This window comes from Oncorhynchus mykiss, chromosome 29 (genome assembly GCF_057628025.1).
Source record: "Oncorhynchus mykiss isolate SJ-2025 chromosome 29, ASM5762802v1, whole genome shotgun sequence".
Taxonomy (NCBI): Eukaryota; Metazoa; Chordata; class Actinopteri; order Salmoniformes; family Salmonidae; genus Oncorhynchus; species Oncorhynchus mykiss.
In genome coordinates this window covers 5,216,976-5,243,122 of record NC_143050.1, presented here as the reverse complement: position 1 = coordinate 5,243,122, position 26,147 = coordinate 5,216,976, and the positions used below count along the sequence as shown (strand labels likewise).

The 26,147-nt window shown below is 46.0% G+C and overlaps 1 protein-coding gene across 5 annotated transcripts in view; it reads left to right on the top strand.

Annotated features, from left to right (window-relative positions):
- The window catches only part of scaf4a (SR-related CTD-associated factor 4a), a 56,950-nt gene extending 31,117 nt beyond the window's left edge, over positions 1 to 25,833 (top strand). For 2 of the 5 annotated variants that reach the window (XM_090226351.1, XM_090226350.1), the window contains exons 8-19: positions 732 to 805; positions 908 to 983; positions 1,741 to 1,917; positions 5,181 to 5,263; positions 7,526 to 7,701; positions 8,648 to 8,748; positions 9,373 to 9,486; positions 9,695 to 9,851; positions 14,068 to 14,189; positions 14,488 to 14,689; positions 14,960 to 15,064; positions 18,896 to 25,833. In XM_090226351.1, coding sequence (XP_090082477.1) covers positions 732 to 805; positions 908 to 983; positions 1,741 to 1,917; positions 5,181 to 5,263; positions 7,526 to 7,701; positions 8,648 to 8,748; positions 9,373 to 9,486; positions 9,695 to 9,851; positions 14,068 to 14,189; positions 14,488 to 14,689; positions 14,960 to 15,064; positions 18,896 to 20,607 — 3,099 coding nt within the window. In that variant the 3' untranslated portion in view covers positions 20,608 to 25,833. The other 3 variants (XM_090226349.1, XM_090226348.1, XM_090226352.1) reach the window with 2 other exon arrangements.
- The last annotated feature ends 314 nt before the right edge of the window (positions 25,834 to 26,147 follow it).

Sequence of the window (26,147 nt, the reverse complement as noted above, 5' to 3'; positions counted from 1 at the left end):
GTTGAACCTTGTCTCCTCTCGTTTGTCTAGATGCTGTTGAACCTTGTCTCCTCTCCTTTGTCTAGATGCTGTTGAACCTTGTCTCCTCTCATTTGTCTAGATGCTGTTGAACCTTGTCTCCTCTCCTTTGTCTAGATGCTGTAGAACCTTGTCTCCTCTCCTTTGTCGAGACGCTGTTGAACCTTGTCTCCTCTCGTTTGTCTAGACGCTGTTGAACCTTGTCTCCTCTCCTTTGTCTAGACGCTGTTGAACCTTGTCTCCTCTCCTTTGTCTAGATGCTGTTGAACCTTGTCTCCTCTCCTTTGTCTAGATGCTGTTGAACCTTGTCTCCTCTCGTTTGTCTAGATGCTGTTGAACCTTGTCTCCTCTCCTTTGTCTAGATGCTGTTGAACCTTGTCTCCTCTCCTTTGTCAAGATGCTGTTGAACCTTGTCTCCTCTCGTTTGTCTAGACGCTGTTGAACCTTGTCTCCTCTCGTTTGTCTAGACGCTGTTGAACCTTGTCTCCTCTCGTTTGTCTAGACGCTGTTGAACCTTGTCTCCTCTCGTTTGTCTAGACGCTGTTGAACCTTGTCTCCTCTCCTTTGTCTAGATACTGTTGAACCTTGTCTCCTCTCCCTTGTCTAGATGCTGTTGAACCTTATCTCCTCTCCTTTGTCTAGATGCTGTTGAACCTTGTCTCCTCTCCTTTGTCGAGACGCTGTTGAACCTTTGTCTCCTCTCGTTTGTCTAGACGCTGTTGGACCGTTTTGACTATGACGATGAGCCTGAGGGAGCCGACGAATCAAAGAAGGACCAGACGTCTTTGTAAGACCTTTCCCCTTATACTGTGTGTGTGTGTGTGTGTGTGTGTGTGTGTTGTACTGTTAAGTTGTATGTTAACTGTGTGTATTTGTTTCATTCTGACAGTACCCAGCAGCCTCCAGGTTTCCCCCAGCACTTTCAACAACACATGATGGGCATGGTCCAAGACCTCACACGCCAGGTAACTAACATGGTCTCAGACCTCACACACCAGGTAATTAACATGGTCCAAGACCTCACACACCAGGTAATTAACATGGTCCAAGACCTCACACACCAGGTAACTAACATGGTCCAGGACCTCACACGCCAGGTAACTAACATGGTCTCAGACCTCACACACCAGGTAATTAACATGGTCCAGGACCTCACACGCCAGGTAACTAACATGGTCTCAGACCTCACACACCAGGTAATTAACATGGTCCAAGACCTCACACGCCAGGTAATTAACATGGTCTCAGACCTCACACACCAGGTAATTAACATGGTCCAGGACCTCACACGCCAGGTAATTAACATGGTCTCAGACCTCACACACCAGGTAATTAACATGGTCCAGGACCTCACACACCAGGTAACTAACATGGTCTCAGACCTCACACACCAGGTAATTAACATGGTCTCAGACCTCACACACCAGGTAACTAACATGGTCTCAGACCTCACACACCAGGTAATATACTGATCTTGCTCTCTATTTGTCTCTCCCTCTCCTCTCCTTCTCTCCCTCTCTCTCCCCTCTCCTCTCTCCCCTCTCCTCTCTCTCCTCTCCTTCTCTCCCTCCTCTCTCCCCTCTCTCTCTCTCCCCTTTCTCTCCCCTTTCTCTCCCCTTTCTCTCCCCTTTCTCTTCTCTTTCTCTTCTCTCTCTCTCAGAACACACACACACACACACAGTATTAAAACAAAACTCTCCTTGTCTTTCACGCTCCTTCCAGATATCTCTGCCTCCTAACGGCCAGCTCCAGGGCTATGGTTTGCTGCCGGGCCAGGCCTACCCAGGAATGGTGGTTCCTCCAGGCCAGCCCCTCCCTGGTACAGGACCTCCAGGCTTCCCTGGGGGATTCCCTCCAAACAAGGACGCCTTTGGCCAACACGTGGGCCAGCAGGAACAGGTGAGATTAGTACATCAATAGATTTTAATTAGGTTCGGTGGAGTTTTATTAGGTATGAATGGTTAAAAACATTGTTGTGTCTTTGGCATCATTAAAGTGAATGAAGACTGTTGTTTTATCGAATAAATTCTCTAATTATTATTACGTGATTAAACTAATCATGTAAATGTAATTAACTAGGAAGTCGGGGGAACCGCGGAAAATCTTCAGATTACAAAGTTATCATTTTCCTAGTGTAACTTTCAGATATTTTAATATCTGATCACTTAGTCTTCTAATTAACTCTTGGAACTACCCATCCCGGATCCGGGAGAATTGTCATCAACTGACACTAATTAGCATAGCGCAACGGACAAACTATTACTAGAAAATATTCATATTCATGAAATCACAAGTGAAATATAGTGAAACACAGCTTAGGCTTTTGTTAATCACCCTGTCATCTCAGATTTTGAAATTGCAGCCAACGCTAGACAAGCGTTTGTGTAAGTTTATCGATAGCCTAGCATAGCATTATGTCCAGTTAGCAGCAGGAAGCTTGGTCACGAAAATCAGAAAAGTAATCAAATGATTTGTTTACCTTTGATGAGCTTCGGATGTTTTCACTCACGAGACTCCCAGTTAGACAGCAAATGTTCCTTTTGTCCCATAAAGATTATTTTTATAGCCGAAATACCTCCGTTTGTTCTTCACGTTATGTTGAGAAATCCACCGGAAATAGCGGTCACGACAACGCCCAAATTCCAAATTAGATCCATAATATCGACAGAAACATGGCAAACGTTTTTTATAATTAATCCTCAAGGTGTTTTTCAAATATCTATTTGATAATATATCAACCGGGTCAGTTGGCTTCTTATTAGGAGCGAGAGAAACAATGGCCGCATTTGTCTATTACGCACATATCACTCTGAGAGCCACCAGCTGACCACTGACGCAATGTTGTTGCTCACGCTCATTTTTCTAAATAAAAGCCTGAAATTATGTCTTGTGACACTAGACACATTAGGGAAGCCATAGAAAATACATTAGGGAAGCCATAGAAAATACATTAGGGAAGCCATAGAAAATGGAATCTGGTTGATATCCCTTTTCCTGATTGGATTTTTCTCAGGCTTTCGCCTGCAATATCAGTTCTGTTATACTCACAGACAATATTTTTTTATCCTAAGCTGTCAATTATATGCATATTCTATTATCTGGTCCTGAAAAATAGCCCGTTTACTTTGGGAACGTTATTTTTCCAAAAATGAAAATAGTGCCCCCTAGTTTCAAGAGGTTAATTATTCTTTACCTCACATTAGTCTCATTCCAAACGCCGTAAATTGTTGGTTATCTGCACGAACCCAGCCTTTTCTATAAATCATCCATACACCAATTGTCTTAATAATTTATTTACTAACTAAATAATCACAGAAATGCATAAACACACAAACAGTAGCTATGGTTACAGGGAAATGATAGGGGAGGTTCCCTAGTGGGCTAAGTTGATATGACGGCTTGGTGGACAAAGGGGAGTGGGTATGGTCTGAGAAGGGGGTGTGGACTGAGAAGGGGGTGTGGACTGAGAAGGGGGTGTGGACTGAGAAGGGGGTGTGGTCTGAGAAGGACAGGACAAGAGTCACTACACAGTTGATAATTATATTGATTGAGATGCTAATCTTTTGCACATGAACGCTCACTCATTCGGGAATAATTTACGATCGGTGTGTCTTCCTGATCTCTGTTGGAATCGTCAGTCCTTCTTTTGGAGAGTTCATCCGAGTGTGTCTCTGCTTCCCTGGCGTCTGTCGCGGTTAGAATGAATACTTCAGAGTACCATTCAGAAATGTTCTTATAGAATAGATGTTTCGGTGGTTGTCGGTCATCGCGTCCCAGGTTGACATAATTTCTAGCTGCAGACTAGTAATTAATATCTAAGATTTGCTCTTATTCTGTCGGGATCGATAGTCTCAGAGTTGAACCATTTCCACCCGTGTAGCCAATGCTCGACATGGTATGGTTAGGAATTCAGCAACCATTACATCCTTAGCTTAGACTGAGGTTTTTGTGGTCTAAACTCAACCTGTGTCCCCTCGGTGTCCATCGAGGAACGCATGGTCTGAAAACTATTTATTCAGGGGGGGGGTTTTATTCGTAACAATAGGAGTTCCATGACGCCAGATCATGTCTGTGCTCACGGGGGGCGGGCCAATGACTTAGTTAAACTTGAAAGGAAATACAATTCTCTTTCATTAAAGGTTTAACATCCACCTTACATCATTTCACAAATAGTTTCATCTTTACTCATTGATTTTATACAATAATTAGATGCAAACCCCATAACGGAGGCACCCGTATAAACAGAGTTATGCTAATGTGGCTGTGTTGTCTTTCATGAGGTCACAAACATGAAACGAAACGGACCGGGTCGTACCTGGCTTCTCCACCGACCGTTTACACATTCTCCAAAACATGGACATTGTTCAGTTCTCAAACTCTGTGATGTAGAATGAGTTCCTTTGTTCTACTGTGAAACTCTCTCTCTGCATTGCCATGAGGAGAGAGTCTCCTCCAGGAATTTACAACCTGAGATAACAGAACCTGGGTGTAGGAGAGGGGGGGGGGGGGGCACGATCTATGCCGAGAAAGGGCCACGTCATGACAACATGTAAATAGTAATCCTGCCCTTTAATTTAATAGACATGGACCAGTCCAATCTTTATTATTATCTTTTATTAATTAACTAGGCAAGTCAGTTAACACTTATTTACAATGACAGTCTAGGAACAATGGGTTAACTGCCCTGTTCAGGGGCAGAACGACAGATTTTGACCTTGTCCGCTCTGGGATTTGATCTAGCAACCTTTCGGTTACTGGCCCAACGCTTTAACCACTGGGCTTCCCAGCCTCTAACCGCTAGGCTTCCCAGCCTCTAACCGCTAGGCTTCCCAGCCTCTAACCGCTAGGCTACCTGCCTCTAACTGCTAGGCTACCTGCCTCTAACCGCTAGGCTTCCCAGCCTCTAACCGCTAGGCTTCCCAGCCTCTAACCGCTAGGCTTCTTGTCTCTAACCGCTAGGCTTCTTGTCTCTAACCGCTAGGCTTCCTGCCGCCCCAAAATGGTCATATGATTTGGAATATTCAATTAGTCAGTCAATGTGTATCACTTTTCAGAACTCATCATGCATTGCAGGTGTTCTTCCTGTTCATGCAACAATTGAATGGTACTAACATATCTACAAACTTACTGATGTTGTAAATGTTATGGTTTCTTCTTGTCAGGATATGAATATGGACCTGGACCTCCCCTCCATGAAGGATGGAAGACACCGACCAGATGGCAGGAAGTCACCATCGGGATCTAGGTGAGTGCTGGTCAGATGGCCAGTCCCTATTGGTTAACGGCTAAAGACACCGACCAGATGGCAGGAAGTCACCATCGGGATCTAGGTGAGTGCTGGTCAGATTGGTTAACGTCTAAAGACAGCGTTCAAATGGCCAGTTCCTATTGGTTAACGGCTAAAGACAGCGTTCAAATGGCCAGTTCCTATTGGTTTACGGCTAAAGACAGCGTTCAAATGGCCAGTTCCTATTGGTTAACGTCTAAAGACGGCGTTCAAATGGCCAGTTTCTATTTGTTAACGTCTAAAGACAGCGTTCAAATGGCCAGTTTCTATTGGTTATCGTCTAAAGACAGCGTTCAAATGGCCAGTTTCTATTGGTTATCGTCTAAAGACAGCGTTCAAATGGCCAGTTTCTATTGGTTAACGTCTAAAGACAGCGTTCAAATGGCCAGTCCCTATTGGTTAACGTCTAAAGACAGCGTTCAAATGGCCAGTCCCTATTGGTTAATGGCTAAAGACAGCGTTCAAATGGCCAGTTCCTATTGGTTAACGTTTAAAGACAGCGTTCAAATGGCCAGAACCTATTGGTTATCGTCTAAAGACAGCGTTCAAATGGCCAGTTCCTATTGGTTAACGCCTAAAGACAGCGTTCAAATGGCCAGTTCCTATTGGTTAACGTCTAAAGACAGCGTTCAAATGGCCAGTTCCTATTGGTTAACGGCTAAAGACAGCGTTCAAATGGCCAGTTCCTATTGGTTAACGGCTAAAGACAGCGTTCAAATGGCCAGTTCCTATTGGTTTACGGCTAAAGACAGCGTTCAAATGGCCAGTTCCTATTGGTTAACGTCTAAAGACGGCGTTCAAATGGCCAGTTTCTATTGGTTATCGTCTAAAGACAGCGTTCAAATGGCCAGTTCCTATTGGTTAACGCCTAAAGACGGCGTTCAAATGGCCAGTTCCTATTGGTTAACGCCTAAAGACAGCGTTCAAATGGCCAGTTCCTATTGGTTAACGCCTAAAGACAGCGTTCAAATGGCCAGTTCCTATTGGTTAACGCCTAAAGACAGTGTTCAAATGGCCAGTTCCTATTGGTTAACGCCTAAAGACGGCGTTCAAATGGCCAGTTCCTATTGGTTAACGTCTAAAGACAGCGTTCAAATGGCCAGTTCCTATTGGTTAACGTCTAAAGACGGCGTTCAAATGGCCAGTTCCTATTGGTTAACGCCTAAAGACGGCGTTCAAATGGCCAGTTCCTATTGGTTAACGCCTAAAGACAGCATTCAGATGGCCAGTTCCTATCAGGGCCTGAAATGAACTTTTTGGTTAAGCAGCCAAAATATATTTTGCCATTTAAAAAAAAAAATTAAGTAAGCATTCATTCTGATGTTTCTAAAAAAACAAGACATGTATTACTAGGAAGCAGTAATATGGTATATTGCTCATTGAGTCTTTTAACCAATGTAATGTTAAAATGAATCATTTAGATACAATAGTGAAAACAGATTCCACAACTGAACAACAAGAATGAACAGTGTCCTGCCCTGCCACAAAGTGCTGAGTTATCAGGGTATATTTTTAGCAATAAGGCACGTGGGGGTGGGTTATGGCCAATATAACACGACTAAGGTCTGTTCTTAGGCACGATGTGTCGCGGGTGAAATGTACAAGCACACAAATAAATGTTGGAGAACAATTTTTAAGTATTTGAGTGTTATATATATTTTTTATGATAAGAAATGACCTGCAAGTTAATGAATGAAATTGTTTTTTTTGTGAGCGTTCCAATGCGTCGCTGCCCCTTTAAGGGGCGGGCCGTTACCGTGGTAACTGGGGCCCCCCTCACAGACACCGGGTGACGGAAACAGAAGCTCCAGTCTCATGCAACGATTGCAGAAAACTTAAACTAAACATTTGAAAAAAAATAAATAAAAAATAAGAAACCTGGACGTGTGAACTTAAGGATGCCGACAAAAGACGAGGACAAAGTTAAAGTTTTACAATACTTTCTCGTCACTTTGACCAACTTCTACATTGTGGGCTTTAGGATTGAAGAACATAAACTCTTCCCACCAACGTGGCTGGTGAAAATAGACATTCTTACCCGCGAATTACAAAAATCGACTCTCATTTTTGGCGGGAGTTAATTTCCCAACCCTGGAAATGAACTCCTATCATCCTCACAGACCTTGTGCGGTTGCTTACGAGGTGTGGGATTTTCCGACGCTAGCCAAGCAGTAATATAAGAGGTATGTGATTTGTGTCTGTCTCTCTCTCTCTCTCTAGGTCTCCTAAGAGGAGACGGTCGCGGTCCATCTCTAGAACACACCGGTCCAGAGACCGCCGCAGACACTCCCCGCGGTCACGCTCCCAGGAACGCAGGGAGAGAGAGAAGGAGAAGGAGAAGGAGAGGGAGAGACGACAGAAAGGACTGCCACAGCCCAAGGCTGACACGCTGAGCGGTGAGACAACTCTCTCTCTTCACCTAGTCAGTCTGTCATGGAAAGAGCAGGTGTTCTTAATGTTTTGTACACTGTCTATATATATCATATTTTTTACTATTGGTTCCCTTTCCAATGTGAATCACTGTCACTTAATCTGTCATTATTTCACACTCTCTCCCCCTGTCTCTCTCCCCCTGTCTCTCTCCCCCTGTCTCTCTCCCCCTGTCTCTCTCCCCCTGTCTCTCTCTCCCCCTGTCTCTCTCTCCCCCTGTCTCTCTCTCCCCCTGTCTCTCTCCCCCTGTCTCTCTCCCCCTGTCTCTCTCCCCCTGTCTCTCTCCCCCTGTCTCTCTCCCCCTGTCTCTCTCTCCCCCTGTCTCTCTCTCCCCCGTCTCTCTCTCCCCCTGTCTCTCTCTCCCCTGTCTCTCTCTCCCCCTGTCTCTCTCTCCCCCTGTCTCTCTCTCCCCCTGTCTCTCTCTCCCCCTGTCTCTCTCTCCCCCTGTCTCTCTCTCCCCCTGTCTCTCTCTCCCCCTGTCTCTCTCTCTGTCTCTGTCTCTGTCTCTGTCTCTCTCTCTCTCTCTCTCTCCCCCTGTCTCTCTCTCCCCCTGTCTCTCTCTCCCCCGTCTCTCTCTCCCCCTGTCTCTCTCTCCCCCTGTCTCTCTCTCCCCTGTCTCTCTCTCCCCCTGTCTCTCTCTCCCCCTGTCTCTCTCCCCCTGTCTCTCTCCCCCTGTCTCTCTCCCCCTGTCTCTCTCTCCCCCTGTCTCTCTCTCCCCCTGTCTCTCTCTCCCCTGTCTCTCTCTCCCCCTGTCTCTCTCTCCCCCTGTCTCTCTCTCCCCCTGTCTCTCTCTCCCCCTGTCTCTCTCTCCCCCTGTCTCTCTCTCCCCCTGTCTCTCTCTCCCCCTGTCTCTCTCTCTGTCTCTGTCTCTGTCTCTGTCTCTCTCTGTGTCTCTCTCTCTCTCTCCTCCAGTGTGTAGTACCACTCTGTGGGTGGGTCAGCTGGACAAGAGAACCCAGCAGCAGGATGTAGCCTGTCTACTGGAGGAGTTTGGACAGATAGACTCCATCAACGTAAGTGTAGAGTGTGTTGAAACCACACCGACTCTTTAGGTTGCTCTTAAATTATTCACATTTAGAATCTGATTTCTCGTGCCAATATCTTCCAATTCACTTGGTAATCTCCTTCCTCTCTCCTCTCTCCCCTCCTCTCTCCTCTCCTCTCTCACCTCCTCTCCTCTCTCACCTCCTCTCCTCTCTCACCTCCTCTCCTCTCTCCCCTCCTCTCCTCTCTCCCCTCCTCTCCCCTCCTCTCTCTCCCCTCCTCTCTCTCCCCTCCTCTCCTCTCTCCCCTCCTCTCCTCTCTCCCCTCCTCTCCTCTCTCCTCTCCTCTCTCCTCTCCTCTCTCCTCTCCTCTCTCTCCTCTCCTCTCTCCTCTCCTCTCTCTCCCCTCCTCTCCTCTCTCCCCTCCTCTCCTCTCTCCCCTCCTCTCCTCTCTCCCCTCCTCTCCTCTCTCCCCTCCTCTCCTCTCTCCCCTCCTCTCTCTCCTCTCATCTCTCCCCTCTCCTCCCTCCTCATCTCTCCCCTCCTCTCATCTCTCCCCTCCTCTCATCTCTCCCCTCCTCTCATCTCTCCCCTCCTCTCATCTCTCCCTCCTCTCATCCCTCCTCTCCTCTCAACCCTCCTCTCCTCCCTCAGATGATTCCTCCTCGAGGTTGTGCCTACATCGTCATGGTCCACAGACAGGATGCATTCAGAGCTCTGCAGAAACTCAGCAGAGGATCCTACAAAGTCAACCAGAAAGCCATCAAGGTATGTGGGCTTTGTTAGAACAAAGGGCCAGTTTCCCGGACACAGATTAAGCCTTGTCCTTAGGCAATCTTAAAAAGCAAGTTCAATTAAGTGCTTCTTAGTTTATGACTAAGGCTAAGTCGGTGTCCGGGAGACCGACCATCGATGTACGAAAGTAAATATGAATATTGATTTAATTGAATGTGTATATTGTCGCCTCGTTCCCCAGATTGCGTGGGCCTTGAATAAAGGGATCAAGGCAGAGTTGAAGCTGTACTGGGATGTGGAGCTGGGCGTTACCTTCATCCCCTGGTCGAAGATACGACAGGACCAGCTAGAGGACGTCAGAGAGGGAGGGACGCTGGACCCAGACACACTGGACCCAGGTAAAACCACACACTGGACCCAGACACACTGGACCCAGGTAATAACACACACTGGACCCAGACACACTGGACCCAGGTAATAACACACACTGGACCCAGACACACTGGACCCAGGTAATAACACACACTGGACCCAGACACACTGGACCCAGGTAATAACACACACTAGACCTAGGTAATAACACACACTGGACCCAGGTAATAACACACTGGACCCAGACACGCTGGACCCAGATAATAACACACGCTGGACCCAGACACACTGGACTCAGACACATGCTGGACCCAGACACACTGGACCCAGGTAATAACACACACTGGACCCAGGTAATAACACACACACTGGACCCAGACACACTGGACCCAGGTAATAACACAAACTAGACCCAGGTAATAACACACACTGGACCCAGGTAATAACACGCTGGACCCAGGTAATAACACACACTGGACCCAGACACACTGGACCCAGACACACTGGACCCAGGTAATAACACACACTGGACCCAGACACACTGGACCCAGGTAATAACACACACTGGACCCAGACACACTGGACCCAGGTAATAACACACACTAGACCCAGACACACTGGACCCAGGTAATAACACACACTGGACCCAGACACACTGGACCCAGGTAATAACACATGCTGGACCCAGACACACTGGACCCAGGTAATAACACACACTGGACCCAGGTAATAACACACACTGGACCCAGACACATGCTGGACCCAGACACACTGGACCCAGGTAATAACACACACACTGGACCCAGACACACTGGACCCAGGTAATAACACACACTGGACCCAGGTAATAACACACACTAGACCCAGGTAATAACACACTGGACCCAGACACGCTGGACCCAGGTAATAACACACACTGGACCCAGACACACTGGACCCAGGTAATAACACACACTGGACCCAGACACACTGGACCCAGGTAATAACACACACTGGACCCAGGTAATAACACACACACTGGACCCAGACACACTGGACCCAGGTAATAACACACACTGGACCCAGGTAATAACACACACTGGACCCAGACACACTGGACCCAGACACTCTGGACCCAGACACACTGGACCCAGGTAATAGCACACGCTGGACTCAGGTAATAACACACACTGGACCCAGACACACTGGACCCAGGTAATAACACACACTGGACCCAGACACACTGGACTCAGGTAATAACACACACTGGACCCAGGTAATAACACACACTGGACCCAGACACACTGGACCCAGGTAATAACACACACTGGACCCAGACACATGCTGGACCCAGACACACTGGACCCAGGTAATAACACACACTGGACCCAGACACACTGGACCCAGGTAATAACACACACTGGACCCAGGTAATAACACACACTAGACCCAGGTAATAACACACTGGACCCAGACACGCTGGACCCAGGTAATAACACACACTGGACCCAGACACACTGGACCCAGGTAATAACACACACTGGACCCAGACACACTGGACCCAGGTAATAACACACACTGGACCCAGGTAATAACACACACACTGGACCCAGACACACTGGACCCAGGTAATAACACACACTGGACCCAGGTAATAACACACACTGGACCCAGACACACTGGACCCAGACACTCTGGACCCAGACACACTGGACCCAGGTAATAGCACACGCTGGACTCAGGTAATAACACACACTGGACCCAGACACACTGGACCCAGGTAATAACACACACTGGACCCAGACACACTGGACCCAGGTAATAACACACACTGGACCCAGACACACTGGACTCAGGTAATAACACACACTGGACCCAGGTAATAACACACACTGGACCCAGACACACTGGACCCAGGTAATAACACAAACTGGACCCAGGTAATAACACACACTGGACCCAGGTAATAACACACACTGGACCCAGGTAATAACGCACACTGGACCCAGACACACTGGACCCAGACACACTGGACCCAGGTAATAACACATGCTGGACTCAGGTAATAACACATGCTGGACCCAGACACACTGGACCCAGGTAATAACACACACACTGGACCCAGACACACTGGACCCAGGTAATAACACACACTGGACCCAGGTAATAACACACACTAGACCCAGGTAATAACACACTGGACCCAGACACGCTGGACCCAGGTAATAACACACACTGGACCCAGACACACTGGACCCAGGTAATAACACACACTGGACCCAGACACACTGGACCCAGGTAATAACACACACTGGACCCAGGTAATAACACACACACTGGACCCAGACACACTGGACCCAGGTAATAACACACACTGGACCCAGGTAATAACACACACTGGACCCAGACACACTGGACCCAGACACTCTGGACCCAGACACACTGGACCCAGGTAATAGCACACGCTGGACTCAGGTAATAACACACACTGGACCCAGACACACTGGACCCAGGTAATAACACACACTGGACCCAGACACACTGGACCCAGGTAATAACACACACTGGACCCAGACACACTGGACTCAGGTAATAACACACACTGGACCCAGGTAATAACACACACTGGACCCAGACACACTGGACCCAGGTAATAACACAAACTGGACCCAGGTAATAACACACACTGGACCCAGGTAATAACACACACTGGACCCAGGTAATAACGCACACTGGACCCAGACACACTGGACCCAGACACACTGGACCCAGGTAATAACACATGCTGGACTCAGGTAATAACACATGCTGGACCCAGACACACTGGACCCAGGTAATAACACACACTGGACCCAGACATGCTGGACCCAGGTAATAACACACACTGGACCCAGACACACTGGACCCAGGTAATAACACACACTGGACCCAGGTAATAACACACACTGGACCCAGACATGCTGGACCCAGATAATAACACACACTGGACCCAGACACACTGGACCCAGGTAATAACACACACTGGACCCAGGTAATAACACACACTGGATCCAGGTAATAACACACACTGGACCCAGACACACTGGACCCAGGTAATAACACACACTGGACCCAGACACACTGGACCCAGGTAATAACACACACTGGACCCAGACACACTGGACCCAGGTAATAACACACACTGGACCCAGACATACTGGACCCAGGTAATAACACACACTGGACCCAGGTAATAACACACACTGGACCCAGGTAATAACACACACTGGACCCAGGTAATAACACACGCTGGACCCAGACACACTGGACCCAGACACACTGGATCCAGGTAATAGCACATACTGGACCCAGGTAATAACACACACTGGACCCAGACACACTGGACCCAGACACACTGGACCCAGGTAATAACACACACCTGGGCCATGTTCAGTACTAAACTGTTCTGAAATTCTGCAGATAGAAATGCCACAATTTTCATTTCACCTTTATTTAACCAGGTAGGCCAGTTGAGAACAAGTTCTCATTTACAATTGCGACCTGGCCAAGATAAAGCAAAGCAGTTCAACACAAACAAGAACACAGAGTTACACATGGAGTAAAACAAACATACAGTCAATAATACAGTATAAACAAGTCTATATACGATGTGAGCAAATGAGGTGAGATAAGGCAAAAAGGCCATGGTGGCAAGGTAAATACATTATAGCAAGTAAAACACTGGAATGGAAATATAACCAACATGATTCCTTATTTTACATTTCTTCATGGTGTAGAAGATGTTGGGTCCTGCTGAACACACACACACGCACACACACACATACATACATACACACACACACACACACACACATACATACATACATACACACACACACACACACACACACACACATACACACACACATACACACACACACACACACACACACACACACACATACACACACACACACACACACACATACACACATACAACGCACCCCAGGTAAACACAAAACACACCTTCCTGCAAGCTTCTACACAAGCCTCAGCGACATGGCCACCAGCAGCACCACAGATATAGAGATGAGCGTGATGCAAGGCTCCACTCTGAGAGTATCTGCACCTGTTTACAGGTGCGTTTCACGCTGCTACAACGTGGCAGCTACGGGGCTAGAACAGCAGACAAGTGTTGCCTTGCGGTTCAACGCTCACGCACACGCGCACACACACAGGTACCTGTACACTACCTGTCTGACCACGTGTCCCCTTGATTGACAGAGTGGGGGAGTGTTCAGAACAACCAGGAGGCACCAGAGGAGTTCAGACAAAATGGCCGCTCTGAGCCGTTAGCCACGGTGGAGGACACAGCTGGGACCGCACCTGTAGACGCTCCTGTACAGGTATTTTTAGTTTGTTCCCCCTTTTTTTTTAGAGATACCTATACTTATCTCCCCAGCCTGGGCTCTACCTCAGTGGGCTAACACAGTTTTCAGATTCTGTATGCCACCCTATTCCCTATATAGTGCACTACTTTAGACCAGAGTCCTATGGCACCCTATTCCCTATATAGTGCACTACTTTAGACCAGAGTCCTCTCTAATATTTAGTGAATAGGGTGCCATTTTAGGGAGTTCCACTTGGGTCACTCTACAACCCTCTGTCTAACAGGCTCCTCCCTCGGCGTCTCCTCTACCCCAGGTGCATCCGGTCCAGGTGCAGTCGATGGGAGGTGTAGGTTCTCTCCAGCAGCACCCCTCCTTCCCCCCTGGGCCTGGCCCTCCTGGTGGTCCCCCCATGGGCCTGCCTCCCCCTACCTTCCCCCCTGGTGTCCCACCCGGACCTCCTCCCTCCTTCATGAGACCGGGACCAAGGTTCAACCCCATGCAGATGATGCCACCAGGTAACACTATGAGATATCTCTCTCTCTCAAAACCTTTCTCTCTCTCTGTCTCGATATCTCTCTCAAAACCTCTGTCTCGATATCTGTCTAAGATCTCTCTCTCTCAAAACCTTTCTCTATCAAGAAATCTCTCTCAAGATATCTCTCTATCAAGATATATCTCTCCCTCTCTATTTCAATCACTCATTCTCAAACATCTATCAGTCTACTGTATCTATATAAAGCTGTCCATCTCACAAGCCTGAGTCTTTCTCTCTCTCTCTCCACCAGGTTTCCTTCCGCCTGGGTCGATGCCATTGGGCCCCTCTGGCCCCCCTCCCTCAGCAGCAGGGGGTGTAGGGGTAGCTGAACTGTCTCTGGGTCCAGCCGGCCTGGGTTTGTAACCTTAACCAGACATCATAGTAGAATAGTATTTTACTAAAGGTTGTAGAGTTAGAGGGCGGAGAGTCGATTGGAGGGGGCGGAGAGTCGATTGGAGGGGGCGGGGAGTCGATTGGAGGGGGCGGAGAGTCGATTGGAGGGGGCGGAGAGTCGATTGGAGGGGGCGGAGAGTCGATTGGAGCGCAGAGTAGAGTAAAGTGAGGGGCTTTAAGGGATAATTATGAGTTTTGCACAGCATGGAGTCCTGACCTAACCTCTGTGGAAGACAAGGACCACACATACCAGCACAGCGGACTGTCTCTAGTAGTTACCTGATAGATGTTTACCAGACCATGTTACTGTCTCTAGTAGTCTAGTAGTTACCTGATAGATGTTTATCAGACCATGTTACTGTCTCTAGTAGTCTAGTAGTTACCTGATAGATGTTTATCAGGCCATGTTACTGTCTCTAGTAGTTACCTGATAGATGTTTATCAGACCATGTTACTGTCTCTAGTAGTCTAGTAGTTACCTGATAGATGTTTATCAGACCATGTTACTGTCTCTAGTAGTCTAGTAGTTACCTGATAGATGTTTACCAGACCATGTTACTGTCTCTAGTAGTCTAGTAGTTACCTGATAGATGTTTATCAGGCCATGTTACTGTCTCTAGTAGTCTAGTAGTTACCTGATAGATGTTTACCAGACCATGTTACTGTCTCTAGTAGTCTAGTAGTTACCTGATAGATGTTTATCAGGCCATGTTACTGTCTCTAGTAGTTACCTGATAGATGTTTATCAGACCATGTTACTGTCTCTAGTAGTTACCTGAGATGTTTACCAGACCATGTTACTGTCTCTAGTAGTCTAGTAGTTACCTGATAGATGTTTACCAGACCATGTTACTGTCTCTAGTAGTCTAGTAGTTACCTGATAGATGTTTATCAGGCCATGTTACTGTCTCTAGTAGTCTAGTAGTTACCTGATAGATGTTTATCAGGCCATGTTACTGTCTCTAGTAGTTACCTGAGATGTTTACCAGACCATGTTACTGTCTCTAGTAGTCTAGTAGTTACCTGATAGATGTTTATCAGGCCATGTTACTGTCTCTAGTAGTCTAGTAGTTACCTGATAGATGTTTACCAGACCATGTTACTGTCTCTAGTAGTCTAGTAGTTACCTGATAGATGTTTACCAGACCATGTTACTGTCTCTAGTAGTCTAGTAGTTACCTGATAGATGTTTATCAGGCCATGTTACTGTCTCTAGTAGTCTAGTAGTTACCTGATAGATGTTTATCAGGCCATGTTACTGTCTCTAGTAGTCTAGTAGTTACCTGATAGATGTTTATCAGGCCATGTTACTGTCTCTAGTAGTTACCTGAGATGTTTACCAGACCATGTTACTGTCTCTAGTAGTCTAGTAGTTACCTGATAGATGTTTATCAGACCATGTTACTGTCTCTAGTAGTCTAGTAGTTACCTGATAGATGTTTCAGACCATGTTACTGTCTCTAGTAGTCTAGTAGTTACCTGATAGATGTTTATCAGGCCATGTTACTGTCTCTAGTAGTCTAGTAGTTACCTGATAGATGTTTATCAGGCCATGTTACTGTCTCTAGTAGTCTAGTAGTTACCTGATAGATGTTTATCAGACCATGTTACTGTCTCTAGTAGTCTAGTAGTTACCTGATAGATGTTTATCAGACCATGTTACTGTCTCTAGTAGTCTAGTAGTTACCTGATAGATGTTTATCAGGCCATGTTACTGTCTCTAGTAGTCTAGTAGTTACCTGATAGATGTTTATCAGGCCATGTTACTGTCTCTAGTAGTCTAGTAGTTACCTGATAGATGTTTATCAGACCATGTTACTGTCTCTAGTAGTCTAGTAGTTACCTGATAGATGTTTATCAGGCCATGTTACTGTCTCTAGTAGTCTAGTAGTTACCTGATAGATGTTTATCAGACCATGTTACTGTCTCTAGTAGTCTAGTAGTTACCTGATAGATGTTTATCAGACCATGTTACTGTCTCTAGTAGTCTAGTAGTTACCTGATAGATGTTTATCAGACCATGTTACTGTCTCTAGTAGTCTAGTAGTTACCTGAGATGTTTACCAGACCATGTTACTGTCTCTAGTAGTCTAGTAGTTACCTGATAGATGTTTACCAGACCATGTTACTGTCTCTAGTAGTCTAGTAGTTACCTGATAGATGTTTATCAGGCCATGTTACTGTCTCTAGTAGTTACCTGATAGATGTTTATCAGACCATGTTACTGTCTCTAGTAGTCTAGTAGTTACCTGATAGATGTTTATCAGACCATGTTACTGTCTCTAGTAGTCTAGTAGTTACCTGATAGATGTTTATCAGGCCATGTTACTGTCTCTAGTAGTCTAGTAGTTACCTGATAGATGTTTATCAGACCATGTTACCGTCTCTAGTAGTCTAGTAGTTACCTGATAGATGTTTACCAGACCATGTTACTGTCTCTAGTAGTTACCTGATAGATGTTTATCAGACCATGTTACTGTCTCTAGTTGTTACCTGATAGATGTTTACCAGACCATGTTACTGTCTCTAGTAGTTACCTGATAGATGTTTACCAGACCATGTTACTGTCTCTAGTAGTTACCTGATAGATGTTTATCAGGCCATGTTACTGTCTCTAGTAGTTACCTGAGATGTTTACCAGACCATGTTACTGTCTCTAGTAGTCTAGTAGTTACCTGATAGATGTTTATCAGACCATGTTACTGTCTCTAGTAGTTACCTGATAGATGTTTATCAGACCATGTTACTGTCTCTAGTAGTTACCTGATAGATGTTTATCAGACCATGTTACTGTCTCTAGTAGTCTAGTAGTTACCTGATAGATGTTTATCAGGCCATGTTACTGTCTCTAATAGTCTAGTAGTTACCTGATAGATGTTTATCAGGCCATGTTACTGTCTCTAGTAGTCTAGTAGTTACCTGATAGATGTTTACCAGACCATGTTACTGTCTCTAGTAGTCTAGTAGTTACCTGATAGATGTTTACCAGACCATGTTACTGTCTCTAGTAGTCTAGTAGTTACCTGATAGATGTTTATCAGACCATGTTACTGTCTCTAGTAGTCTAGTAGTTACCTGATAGATGTTTATCAGACCATGTTACTGTCTCTAGTAGTCTAGTAGTTACCTGATAGATGTTTACCAGACCATGTTACTGTCTCTAGTAGTCTAGTAGTTACCTGATAGATGTTTACCAGACCATGTTACTGTCTCTAGTAGTCTAGTAGTTACCTGATAGATGTTTATCAGGCCATGTTACTGTCTCTAGTAGTTACCTGATAGATGTTTATCAGACCATGTTACTGTCTCTAGTAGTCTAGTAGTTACCTGATAGATGTTTATCAGGCCATGTTACTGTCTCTAGTAGTCTAGTAGTTACCTGATAGATGTTTACCAGACCATGTTACTGTCTCTAGTAGTCTAGTAGTTACCTGATAGATGTTTATCAGGCCATGTTACTGTCTCTAGTAGTCTAGTAGTTACCTGATAGATGTTTATCAGGCCATGTTACTGTCTCTAGTAGTCTAGTAGTTACCTGATAGATGTTTACCAGACCATGTTACTGTCTCTAGTAGTCTAGTAGTTACCTGATAGATGTTTATCAGGCCATGTTACTGTCTCTAGTAGTCTAGTAGTTACCTGATAGATGTTTATCAGGCCATGTTACTGTCTCTAGTAGTTACCTGATAGATGTTTATCAGGCCATGTTACTGTCTCTAGTAGTCTAGTAGTTACCTGATAGATGTTTATCAGAACATGTCTATTAAACCTGTATTCTCTGTTCCCTCATCAGGTAATCAGGTGCCTGGTCCTCCAGGAGGCTCACCAGGCGGTCCCATCCCGCTGTCTGGAGGTCTTCTTGGGGCTCGCCCCGGTATGATCCCCCTCCAGCGACCCCCAGTCCACTCTCCTGGTCCGGTCCTCCCCCCACCTCACATGCAGCGCTTCCCTCCTCCCCACGGTGGCCCACATGGCCCCCACCCCCCTCGGGGCCCTCCCCACCACAACATGCCACCCCAGATGATGCCCCCCAACAGGGGCCCCCACCCTCACATGATCCACCACGATGGCCCCCCTCTGCCGCCCGGGGGCCCACGGGGGTTTGGGATGGGCATGCCCCCTTCCCATCCCATAAGGGGTCCCTTCCCTCCCCACGGGCCCCTCCCTGGGGGGCCCCCACCACCCTTCATGAGGGGGGGCCCTCGAGGGCCAGATGGGCCAGAGGAGATTGAGGGGAGGGGGCCCTTCAGGGGGGAGAGACCTGGGTTTAGGGACAGGGATCCAGACAGGGAGAGAGAGAGGGACTGGGAGAGGGATGGGGAGAGGTTTGGTGGAGGGGGGAGGCGGTTTGGGGAAGGAGGGAGAGGAGGAGGAGGAGGATGGGGAGAAAGGATGGAGGGAAGGGAAAGGTTTGGGGGGTGGCAGGAGGACGGGGGAGAGCCGAGAGGAGGGGGAGGGTGGGAGAGAGATAGAGACAGGCGGGACTGGAGAGAGAGACGAAGCAGTCCTGATGGAGAGAGGGAACGAGGGAGAGGAGGAGAGAGTGATCGCGGAAGGAGTGCGGGAGGAGAGAGGGAGCGAGGTAGAGGATCAGAGGTAGGGGAGAGGGGGAGAGGAGAGGTAGGAGAAAGGGGTATAGGAGAGAGGGGTAGAGGTAGAGGAGAGGTAGGAGAGAGGGGTAGAGGTAGAGGAGAGGTAGGAGAGAGGGGGAGAGGTAGAGGAGAGGTAGGAGAGAGGGGGAGAAGTAGAGGAGAGGTAGGAGAAAGGGGTGTAGGAGAGAGGGGGAGAGATAGAGGAGATGTAGGAGAAAGGGGGGTAGGAGAGAGGGGGAGAGATAGAGGAGAGGTAGGAGAAAGGGGGAGAGATAGAGGAGAGGTAGGAGAAAGGGGGGTAGGAGAGAGGGGTAGAGGAGAGGTAGGAGAGAGAGGAAGAGGAGAGGTAGGAGAAAGGGGGGTAGGAGAGAGGGGTAGAGGAGAGGTAGGAGAAAGGGGGGTAGGAGAGAGGGGTAGAGGAGAGGTAGGAGAAAGGGGGGTAGGGGAGAGGGGGAGAGGAGAGGTAGGAGAAAGGGGGGTAGGAGAGAGGGGGCGCGGCAGGAGTGAGGGAGGAGAGGGAGAGAGGCAGAGGCGACCGAGGAACAGAGAGAGGACATCTCGTTGGGACACAGACGATCGACTAGGAGACAAAGCAGAGATAGAACCAGAGAACGTGGAACTCAAGCTCCGGAACTCTGACGACAACAACACAGAAAACCCCCCACCTACTACTACTGTTGTTGCTGCTGCTACTAAAGAACCCTCTAAAGAACCTCCTACAGATTCTAAAGATTCCACTGTAGAACCCTTCCAATCCCAACAGAAGGTGGAATCAGAACCCTCTGGATTCCCTGTTGAAGTGACTGCTACAGAACCGCCTGTGGCGTGTGTATCTGAACCGACAAGTCAACCTCGCCCCGTAGAGAAAACACATGCGGCTGAGACACAGGAGACTGAGGCAGTCATAGGCTAGTGGCTACCAAAAACGTTTTAATTTTTTTTTAAATGTTAGCCTAGGTGCCAGTCTGTTTCTGCCTTCTTGACAACTCCCGTCACTAACTCATGGAATTGTCATGTTTGGCTTGACATTTACAGCAATGGAGGTGGCAAGAGCGCAAACGGATCTGGGACCAGGCTAGTTTGATGTTGCCCTTCAACCACAGATCTAGAATCAGATTCCCCTTATCCCTCCAATTGTAACCTTAGGGGATGGTAATATACAGAGCATTCGGGAAAATATTCAGACCCCAAGACTTTTTCAACATTCTGTTACCTTACAGCCTTATTCTAATATGGATTAAATAGACCCCCCCCCCCCAAAACGTATTAAAAATAAAAAACTGAAATATGACATTTACATAAGTATTCAGACCCTTTACTCTGTACTTTGTTGAAGCACGTTCGGCAGCGATTACAGCCTCGAGTCTTATTGTGTATGATGCTATGAGATTGGCATACCTCTGCAGATCCTCTCAAGCTCTGTCAGGTTGGATGGGGAGCATCGCTGCACAGCTATTTTCAGGTCTCTCCAGAGATGTTAGATTGGGTTCAAGTCCGGGCTCTGGCTGGGCCACTCAAGGATATTCAGAGACTTGTCCTGAAGCCACTCCTGCGTTGTCTTGGCAGTGTGCTTAGGGTCGTTGTCCTGCTGGAAGGTGAACCTTCACCCCGGTCTGAGGTCCTGAGCACTCTGGAGTAGGTTTTCATCCGTATATCTTTCCCTCGATCCTGACTAGTCTCCCAGTCCCTGCCGTTGACAAATATCCCCACAGCATGATGCCACCACCACCATGCTTCACCGTAGGAATGGTGCCAGGTTTCATCCAGATGTGACTCTTGGCATTCAGGCCAAAGAGTTCAATCTTGGTTTCATCAGACCAGAGAATCGTGTTTCTCATGGTCTGAGAGTCTTTAGGTACCTTTTTGCCAAACTCCCAAGCAGGCTGGCATGTGCCTTTTACAGAGGAGTGGCCTCTGTCTGGCCACTCTACCATAAAGGCCTGATTGGTGGAGTGCTGCTGAGATGGTTGTCCTTCTGGAAGATTCTCTCATCTCCATAGAGGAACTCTAGAGCTCTGTCAGAGTGACCATTGGGTTCTTGGTCACCTCCCTGACCAATTTGGCCGGGCGGCCAGCTCTAGGAAGAGTCTTGGCGATTCCAAACTTCTTCCATTTAAGAATGGAGGCCACTGTGTTCTTGGGGACCTTCAATGCTGCAGAAATGTTTTGGTACCCTTCCCCAGATCTGTGCCTCGACACAATCCTGTCTCGGAGCTCTATGGACAATTCCTTCGATCTCATGGCTTGGTTTTTGCTCTGACATGCACTGTCAACTGTGGGACCTTATATAGACAGGTGTATGCCTTTCCAAGTCATGTCCAATCAATTGAATTGACCACAGATGAACTCCAATCAAGTTGTAGGAACATCTCAAGGATGATCAATGGAAACAGGAAGCACCTGAGCTCAATTTAGAGTCTCATAGCGAAGGGTCTGAATACTTAAAGTAAATCATGTATTTCAGTTTTGTTTTTTAATATACATTTGCTAAAAATGAATGTACAACTTTTTGCTTCGTGTCTAGATTGACGTTTTAAAAACAACAACAATTTAATCCATTTTAGAATAAGGCTTTAACTAAATGGAAAAAGGGTCAAGGGGTCTAAATACTTCCCCGAAGGCCCCTGGATATGTCCCCTGGGCGCTCTGGTCAGTGTACTGTAAGGTGCCATTTGGACTGTATTGAATATCTGATCCTGGATCGGTGGCTACAGGTCACTTCTACATCTTTTCCCTAACAGTCTCTCAATGGCCTCCTTTACTCGTCCTCCTCTCCTTCGTTGACCACCCTAACAGAGAGAAGATGTGCTAGGCATCCGCAGTAGTACGACGTCAACTAAAAACCCATCCAGTCCTTATACCCATCAGTGGTCATGAAGGAAAGGAGACGAGGAAAGGACTTTTAAAAAGGGGTCATCTAAATAATATGTTCTCGTCTCCTCGTCTCCTCCCACTTCGTGCTCTCACAAAGCAATGTGGTAGATGTGTTCAGTTGTCCAATCGGTTGCAGACAAAGTAAAGAAAGGAAGCCAGGAGTCCATACTGTAACTGGAAGGACTGTTTTAGTGTTTTTATCTGACTGACCCCTGACCTCTTGAGTAACCACGCCCACTTTAGAGCTGGAATGTTTGTTTTTTTTTTCGTTTTTTTTTTTTTAAACACTGACAAACCCAAGTTCGATTCGGGGTTGTATTCATTAGGTACCAAATGGAATAAAATGGACTGAAACAGGGAGGAGCTACCTGAACTTGTCCAATAAGAAACGTTCGTCTTTCCGCTGCAAAAGCGTTTTGATACGGTACGCACTAATGAATACGACCCAGATGAAGAGAAAAGAGAGGCCTGAGGCCGTTTAGATGCTGTAAATATGCTTTTTTAATGCCAGTTGCCACTCAATGTGTTGTTAATTTTGAGCATCACGACAGGAAAACAAATGAACAAAAAGGCCTTTTTTTTTTTGCTGTAAAGTTTTTTTAAACTGGTAAATGTTACAGCAAGGCTTTAGGATATGAAAAGTTTGTTTCGTTTTTAAGTTAAAAGAAAGAAACAATGGAATAAAATCTCCCGATATTTCAGCGATAGGGAAATTGTTTTTAATAATAAACTATTTTCGTACCAGACCCAGCCTTTTTTCTGATTTGTCGATTTTGATTTGTCGAACCATGATGAGAAAAAGTCACCCCTTCTTTGCTGAGCTCAATAACTAATCCGTTATGAACCTTTTTTTTTAAAAGTGATATTTCACTACAAAATCAAAGTTTGTTGGATGTTTTCAGACCTTCAAGTGGTCTTATGTAAAAGTTCCTGCTTGAAAACATCTGTCCTTCCTATCTTCCTCCTAAAGTTTTTGAACAGGGTCCAAATGCCAGGTTTGTTTGTTGATCCAACTTTAATCCGCTTATTCCTGCCCCTGTGTTATAACACTGATGTTGAGGGTTTGATACCTGAATGGGCCAAGTTATACTAGACCTATAGAACTGTGTGAACTGGAAAGTAAGTGCCAGAACCAGAATGGCCTATAGGGCAGGAGCCTACAGTGCCTTCAGACCCCTTGACTTCTCCACATTTTGTTACGTTACAGCCTTATTCTAAAATTGATCTAGAATTTTTGTTGTTGTTGCAATCTACAAACTACCCCATAAGACAAAGCAAAAACAGTTTTTAAAGATTTTTGCTCATATATATATATATATATATATATATATATATATTAAAAAAAACACATTTACATAAGTATTCAGTACTTTGTTGAAGCACCTTTTGGTAGTAATTACAGCGGCAACTTTTCATGCTCAGTTTGGCCAGGCGGCCAGCTCTAGGAAGAGTCTTGGTGGTTCCAAACTTCTTCCATTTAAGAATGGAGGCCACTGTGTTCTTGGGGACCTTCAATGTTGCAGACATGTTTTGGTACCCTTCCCCAGATCTGTGCCTCGACACAATCCTGTCTCTTAAGATAATTCCTTCGATCTCATGGCTTGGTTTTTGCTCTGACATGCACTGTCAACTGTGGGACCTCGTATAGACAGGTGTGTGCCTTTCCAAATCATTTCCAATCAATTGAATTTACCACAGGTGGACTCCAATCAAGTTGTAGAAACATCTCAAGGATGATCAATGGGAAACAGGATGCACCGGAACTCAATTTAGAGTCTCATAGCGAAGGGTCTGAATACTTAAGCTATTTTTTTATTTGCAAAAATTTCTAAACTCGTTTTTCCGTTTTTTCATTGTGGGGTATTTGTGTGTAGATTGCTGAGGATTTTTTTATTTAATACATTTTAGAATAAGGCTGTAACAACAAGATGTGGAGAAAAAAAATTGCCCTGAATACTTTCCTAATGCGGCTGTATCTCGTTTGTGTAGCGTGAGGCAGCATGATGGACAGGTAGCCCTCTGGACAGCACGCTAGCCCGTTGCAGGATTTTAGGATACAAGTTAAATGATTTTACAAAGGTAATCAGCGTGATTTTAATTTACATGACCAGAGTTCATCTATCCATGTAAAGTTGAATCCATATCACCAGAATTGTGATGTATGGGCCCCATCCTGGTTGTACATGCTTCGTACATCGTATGCCCTCAGAGGTGGTAGGGTCGTCCGTTCTTCCCCTGACCACCAATAATATGTGATTTCAGGGTTGAGTCGTCGGCGAGGTAACTTTGGTCAACTTTGAGTTCAACTCAGGATAACCAGTCGCAACGACTCACCTTTTAGCCAGGTACATTTCTATGGCGACGAATCCATCGATATGAACCTGTTTCCTGGGCAGGCTCACTCCGTTTATCCAGTTTGTAATCAGATTCCCTCCCTCTCGCAAAGATTGCATCATCGTCCCCTTTTCATTAGAGAAGTATTTTATTAAATCACAAGTTGTTGTTTTTTTGTTTGGTATGTTATAATACCACAGTTACGGATGAAGCCCCGAGCCGGAATGTGAAGCTAACTGAAGCTGGTTTGAGAGGAGATCTAGCCTAACGTTGTAGAAGACCACTCTGGTTATGTGTATAGTTGTTCCAGTTTGACCCAATTTTAATCGGCTTATTCTTGATACCAAACCGACAATTACAATGTTGTAAAACAGGGTCAAAAGTAAGCTGATTTTAAAGTTAACATATAGCCTAGACATAGTACTATATAGACTTGTGTATTTTATTTATATACCTATTTACTGTATTTTGAGTATTTCCTAATAATGTGGCTGAAATCAACGACTTTAATTGGATGTATTTGAAAGTATTGTAGCCCCGACCAGCACTCGAACTCGTGTCCAACAACAGTCAAGCAAACACCTTAACCGTTACGCCAAGAGGTCTGAACCTACGCTAGATGTTCGGTTAAGGTCGCTACAATACCCCCCCCCCCCCCCCCCCCCCTTTTCCTTCGGGAGAGCCTGTCCCCAAGCTTCTCTAAACCAAGTCCCTCATGTGTACACGCCTCTCTCTTGGGTTAAAAAATCGCTACAATATTTTCAAATACATTATTTCAAATACTCTTACGGACCTGGGTCCAAATGCATGGGAGTATTAATTTGTATTTGAAAATAACTGGTGTTTTTTTTTTTTTTTTTTAGTATTTTCAAATACATTGCAATACTTTCCAATACTTGTATTTTCCAAATAAAATATCTCTGAATACTTACTTCAAAATGTATGTGAACTTAATTTAAAGAGTATTTGAACCAAAAAGGTCTGGTACTAATTGTGGTGTTAACTGTAAATTGATTTAAGGTAAAGTAGCCTCATCCCAGCCGAGGCAAATCGCATGTATTTGTCACATGGCCGAGTACAACAGGTGTAGACTTTACTGTGAAATGCTTACTTTACAAGCCCTTAACCAAAAATGTTCTTTATACATACAAGGGGTACCACTACCGAGTCAATGTGCAGTGGTAGAGGTAGTTGACGTAATATGTACAGGTACCAGTGAAAAGTTTGGACACACCTCCTCATTCA